The 6,000-nt window shown below is 51.4% G+C and overlaps 2 protein-coding genes across 35 annotated transcripts in view; both read left to right on the top strand.

Annotated features, from left to right (window-relative positions):
• Positions 1–6,000, top strand: part of LOC125428587 (zinc finger protein 883-like) — a 1,608,225-nt gene that overhangs the window by 1,332,240 nt on the left and 269,985 nt on the right. The gene's annotated exons all lie outside the window — the stretch shown is intronic.
• LOC125428572 (zinc finger protein 420-like) overlaps positions 1–6,000 on the top strand; it is a 226,212-nt gene that overhangs the window by 212,376 nt on the left and 7,836 nt on the right. For 3 of the 5 annotated variants that reach the window (XM_048488916.1, XM_048488915.1, XM_048488917.1), the window contains 2 exons: positions 1,841–1,936; positions 2,761–2,849. The exons of the other annotated variants lie outside the window; for them this stretch is intronic. In XM_048488916.1, coding sequence (XP_048344873.1) covers positions 1,841–1,936; positions 2,761–2,849 — 185 coding nt within the window. The remainder of the gene's footprint in view (positions 1–1,840; positions 1,937–2,760; positions 2,850–6,000) is intronic. 5 annotated transcript variants of the gene reach the window in all.

Here is a 6,000-nt window from a genome sequence, read left to right as displayed (position 1 = left end):
ACTTAATGGGCCAACAATATCAGACATGTCTCCTTTGCAGACATGTCTCCTTTAAGCAATGGGCTGATTCCTTGGTTCCACTATCTACATATTAAAAGTCTTCAGCAAATGCTTTTCAGCAAAGAGGAGATAAGAATCCAATTGACAAGTTGTAAAAAAATTAAGTCAAGGAATACCAGCCTAAGATCTTTATCTATTGGAGGTTGATAGTAAACAGGAGGGAAAAAATTATAATGCTTTGGATGAAAGATCTGAAAGCCCCAGAAAATCCAGAGTTTAAGCATCTATGTTAAGAAGTGGTTTAAAACGTTCAGAAAACCTCTCCGTTGAAGAGAATTGAATACAAATGAATTGAATACCCATGGTACCTGTTACCCTTGGAACTGGCCAGAACTTATCAAAGGGAATTGTTGGATATACATTTATGGTGGGCATGTAGCAGAGTGGTAGAGTACTGGATTATGATTGCCACAGTGATCTCTCAGAGCTGTCACTATCCCCTAAGTTTTCCTTGTTGAATTGCATGGATATTCTTCCTAAAGAAGTCCATGAAAAGTGGAAGAGGTAGGAACGGTTGGAGAAATTAGCAGAGTCCATTTGTCTTGGTTAATTAACCTATGTGTCAATATGGCCAAATATCTGAAAAGTTTTTTCAGTCCAGAATGAGAAGTGATATTTTAGCTTGTCTAATTTGATGTTGATAACAGTTTGGTAGTCAGTTCTTTGGATTTTAGATCTTTGTTTATATTTGTTGGTATTTTAACTGTAAAAAAGGATGTCTGGTCTGGAGAAAGTGGGGGCACACTGATCAGGGGCCTCCCTCTTCTCTGGTCCTTCCCTTACCTGGGCTGAGAGGTGGCCGTGGGGGGACCTCTCTGCTGGCTTCTTTGCCAGTGACTTAGTTCTCAGCTGGCATTTCCTTCTCCACTTGGCAGGGAGTAGATAGAGGCCTGCCAGTAATGGGTCCTGGGGCGGGGGTGGGGGCTCAATTTAACTAAACAGTCACATGCTGAGCATAGGTTTCACACACATGCAGACATCTGGTATGTCCCAAGTTAATTAAGAGATAAACAAAAGGAGGGAGTATTCTGAATCTGGACATAGAAAACTTAAGACAGAGAGACAGATAATAGTACGTTGGCTGTTGGGTGGGAATGAGATTGGGTTGCCAACTCAGGAAATTCCTGGCCATTCGAGGGGTGGAGCCAAGGGAGGGACCTCAGAAGGGTATTTTGCCATAAACTCCAACCTCCAAAGCAGCTATTTCCTCCAGGAGAACTGCCATTGCCAACCTCCAGGTGAATGCTGGAAATCACCCCCAATTATACCTGGTCTCCCAATGACAGAGATCGGATCCTCTGTTGAAAGCGGTTGCTTTGGAGGATGGAGTCTTCAGCATTATTTCCTGCCCAGGTTGCTTCTCTCCACCAACCTCACCCTCCCAACACTCCAGGGACTTCCCAACCTGGAGCTGGCAACCCTCAGGGGGACCGATCTGTGCAGCTGAGAGATCCATTGTGAGGACAGTGCAGCCACTACCAGCTCTGCTGCTGGGGGTAGAGGGGAGCAGGGGAGCAGTTGGGATGGTGAAGGGCAGAAAGAGAAAGTGACAGCCGTGATGGAGAAAAGGTAAGAAAAAGTTTGGCAGGAGGGAGAAGGCAGGAGTGACTGAGAAGAAGGGGAAGAAGCAATTTGAGGAAACAGGGATAATTGCTCCTACAAAGTTTCTTGTGGCTCTCCACTTGTTAGTTGTCTGTTGTGTATGTCTGGAGGGACAGACTGCTGAATTAATATGCTTATGGAAAAGGTATAATTTTATGGGTTTCCCCCTGGTAAATAGGACCTCTGCTGATTACCAAACCTGACCTCATCTCCTGGCTGGAAGAGGAAGAAGAGCTATTTTGCCTGGGCTCTGGTCAACACAATGGATTGGCAGGTAGCAGCTTAGGTCTGTCCTTGGATTGCGTGTTGCCTGCACTTTCTTCCAGGGGCAGGAGGATTTCTGTGGCCTTCTTAAACCGCACAGTTTGAGTTTTTCCTCAAAAAATCTTGCGTGAGTTGCGGGTGCTGGAATGGCCCCTGTAGATCTTGAACTTTTGAAAACAGGTAGCTTCCTTCTCCCATGTCTTCTGGCCCTCTAGCCTAGCCAAGAATTCAGGCAAGAGTGAAGGGGTGTCGTCCCCCCCAGCCCCAATAGATTATTAACCACAATTTCAGGAGATCATCAATGTCAGCAGGGAAGAGACATTGTCCCTCTCCAGCACATGCTTAAGTCTGAGTCTCAGGCCTGGTTCATGTAGCCGCCAGGAAGAGACAGCAGCGGCCTGAGGCATTGTTATGGCATTAATTCGGGCTCTTTTCTCCTGCTTTTTGGATGGGTGGATTGAAGGCAGCTTCTCTTGAGACTGTGGGTGGACGGACTCTTTTTTTCATCAGGCTAAATGACACAGAAAAGCATCATGGCCAGCACAGGCAGAGAGGGCGTGAACCATTTTCCTGAAAGGCTACTTTTCTCTCTTCAGGGAGATAGCTGTTCCTATCTGACCTCTCCCAAGTCAGGCATTCCATCCAGTCCGCTCAGGGCTCTACTGCCACATTCCCATCACATTCTCCTTCTGTGGGGCAGGTGAGGGGGTCTTGGCTTCCCTCAGAGAGTAAAGGAGGAAGAGGCATGGCTTCTCAATCCGGGATCTTGACTTGTGCCCCAAATCCAACATAGAAGAAAGGGATTCCCACCCTCTTTCTTTCTCTCCCTCATAGGCAGCAGCAGCAGAAGGACACCCTGGATGCTTCCTCTACGGTTTCCTCCCTGTGGTGAAGGGACAAGAGCCACCATGCAGCCAGCTCAGGTACGGGGGAGACGTGCAGGGGAGGGCAGTATTGTTTCCTTCTTGGTTGTCAGATCCCAGGACCTGGTTCCTTGAATCTGACAATGAACAATGTCAAGGCTGCCTACTGGGGAGGCTGGGAAGGGGTCACCCCCGCCTAGGAAAGGGATGTGCAGAGAAGCCCAGGCAGGGGCTAGAGGCAACCTGTTCACATCAGGTATTCTTGTCCAAGGTGTGCATCACCTAGACCAGGGGTAGGGAACCTTTAACTCTCAGAGAGCCATTTGGACCCGTTTTCCACGGAAAAGAAAACACATGGAGCCGCAAATACTTTTTGACATTTAAAATGAATATAACACTGTATATTTTTTTTACCTTTACGCTTTGTATATAAACAATTACAGTGTGTTGCTTATGAAATCCATGAAGTGCTACAGATAAAATAATATTTTATTTATGTAAACACATTTTGAACATTTTGAACTCAGGGGTAGTGGTGGTTTATTTTCTCAAACAAACCCAGAAATTTTGGGGGAAATTGATATATATGCAATACTCAGTTCCTGTCAGATTTAAATTATGTTACTTTTTTTACAACATAAATGCATCCTTTATAAATTAGCATATAACATTATATTATTTGGCAGATTTATGAAATTTCCAAATACAAATGCCTGACAGCTCCATCCTAAATTCTGGCCCATAACTGGCATAGGGATTATTATCTAATGCTGAAGACTGCCCTGCATAAATATTTCATGCTACATCTTTTAAAGGCCACAATATGAGTGTTTGCTCATTTGCAAATCAGCCTTATCTTCCATTTTACAACCTGGTATTCTGCCCCCCCCCCCAAAAAAAAAACAGGCCTTACAGCATTTCCAAAACACATGGGGTCCCACAGCCCCTGAGGGCCAGCTGGCCTAATTCCCCACAAGGAAAGGGGCCACCCTCAATGGGGCTTTCAGGAAACAACACTTGGTTTTTGTGGGAAAGTATTGGGAAACTTTAAAGGCTCTCTTTGTTGATAAGGCATGCATGTATTTCCCCTTTTTGTTAATTATGAAAAGGTATATATATAATGATAATAATTATACATTTTTTAAAAAGAGACTGCCCTTAGGCTGCGTTGGAGGCCATATCTGCAGCAGCATCTCTATGCAGTAGGGGGGAAATCCAAATCTACCACACCTCCCCCTGCTCTGGGGTATTCTTTGCTGGGGTGGGCCCACAGAGCGCCAGGGCGGTAGCTGGCAAACTGGAGTCTGGGAGACCCCGGTTCAAATCTCTGCCCTGCCACGGAAGTTTAGTGGTCAGCCTTGGGCCAGTCACCTTATCTCAGCCTACCCTACCTTGTGGGGTTGTTGTTGTGGGGATAAAACGGGGAGAAGGAGAACAGCGTCTGCTGCCTCTTGGATGCCTGCTGGGAAGAAAATGGACATAGCAAACCCGCTTTGGGTCTGGGTTAGGACCGGCAAAGGAGCCGCAAGCAAGGAGAGTCTGGCTCACAGCCCTGCAGAGCAGGTGTCAAGGTCCCCCTCCAGGGTACCAAGAGGGGGTACCCGGTTGCCGTCCCTCCTATCCCTTCCCGGGTGTTGGTACCTCCCGGCCTCACCCCTGGTCGTGTGGGGGTGGTTTAATGGGGTGCCTAGAAACACCCCGACCTATCCAGCCCAGACTAGCCAGACAAGAAGAGAGCCTGTTCACGCCACAGGACTCTCCTCCTCCAGCCCTCCACCCACTCGCTCCTCTCCCCTTCTCTCTCCTAATCTCTCCCTTCCTTCTGTCGCCTCTCTCTCCTGCCTTCTCTCCTCCTCCTCCGCTATCCCCTGCTTCTTCTTCTCAACCTCTCTTTGCTTCCCCTCCAGCCTTCTGCCTCCAGTCTCCTTCTCCGTCCTTTCCCCTTCCCACAACACCAACTTCCCCAGGTGTCCCCGTTCCTCCCCTTTTATCCCTTCCCCACCTCGCTCCGCTCTTGAAAACCCCTCCCTTCTCCAGCCTCGCCTTCTGACCGTCCATCGGGCTCGGGCCAGCATCAGCTGCGGGACTGAGTCCCGTCTCCCCCAGTGATGCCTGCCTGCATCTCTGCCGGCAGCGTCTGCTCCCGTCCGGGGAGCGAAGGGCCGGTGGCTCCCACGTCGGCGGCCCCGGGGTTCTTGGCCGCAGCCTCCGTCGGGCGGAGGCGAGGCCTCGGCCGAACTGGCGGGTTCGCCTCCTCCCTCCCCGGCCTCAGTCCAGGGCCGGGGCTGCAGAGTTCCTCCGGCGGCGCAGGAGCCGCCCAGGCCTCGACGGAGGGACTCCCGCCTCCTCCGTCCGGCGCCACGTGGAGACCCCCGCGCCTCGGCCCAGCGGCAGAGCGGCCGGCGGCGGAGATGGCCAGCCCGAGCACGCCGGAGGCGGCAAGTCCGGGGAGGGGTGGGCCCCCGCTCCCGGACAGCAGGTTGCCAGCGAACTTGCGCCGCGCCCGCAACCCCCAGGATGCTGCCCACAGACCTGATGCCGGACGCCCGGGAGGGGCCGCTCTGCGCAGGGCCAGTCCGGTCAGGGTCGGCAACAGCTGGGCCAGGGAGACATGGGCGGAGTGGCTGGGATGACGCGCGTGTTTGCTTGCACACGTGCGGGGAGGCTTTCCTTGAAAAAACAGAACCAAAGGGCTGCCTGGGGAAATCTGGCCGCGGAAAGCCACGCTGCAGAACTCCCTCCCCCACCCAGGAGCCCTTCCCCTTCCCTCCAAGAGGCCCCTCCCACCTGACTGCTCCTCCCTGGGATCTCCACTCCGGAAAAGCCGTAGGATGAGGTCAGGGGCGTGTGTGTGAGTGAGGCCACTGAGAGCGCTCTGAACATGCCAGAGGCCTGCAGGGTGGGGAGAAATGGAGCCGCGCGCGGTGGGATCGGCCTTGCGTGTGAGTGACCTGGTGGCGGCGGGACTCTCTTGTGGGACCATGTGGGAAGCCACGTGGAGCCGCAGGAGAGGAGTGAAAGAGCCGCTTGCGGCTCGAGAGCCGCGGGTTCCCGACCCCCGACCTAGACTTTCATTACTTGCCCCGGCACTGGGGAATAAAATAGGCTGTTCTGAGCGTATAGAGACTAAACACCTGCTGAATGACAGTGACGGTGGGATAACCTGAAAAACAGCTGAATTTTGGTTAGAGGTGATCCAGATAAGATCATA

This window comes from Sphaerodactylus townsendi, linkage group LG03, assembly GCF_021028975.2.
Source record: "Sphaerodactylus townsendi isolate TG3544 linkage group LG03, MPM_Stown_v2.3, whole genome shotgun sequence".
NCBI classification, from domain to species: domain Eukaryota; kingdom Metazoa; phylum Chordata; class Lepidosauria; order Squamata; family Sphaerodactylidae; genus Sphaerodactylus; species Sphaerodactylus townsendi.
Note: the sequence above shows the minus strand (reverse complement) of the source record. Positions and strands in the feature narration are given on the sequence as shown.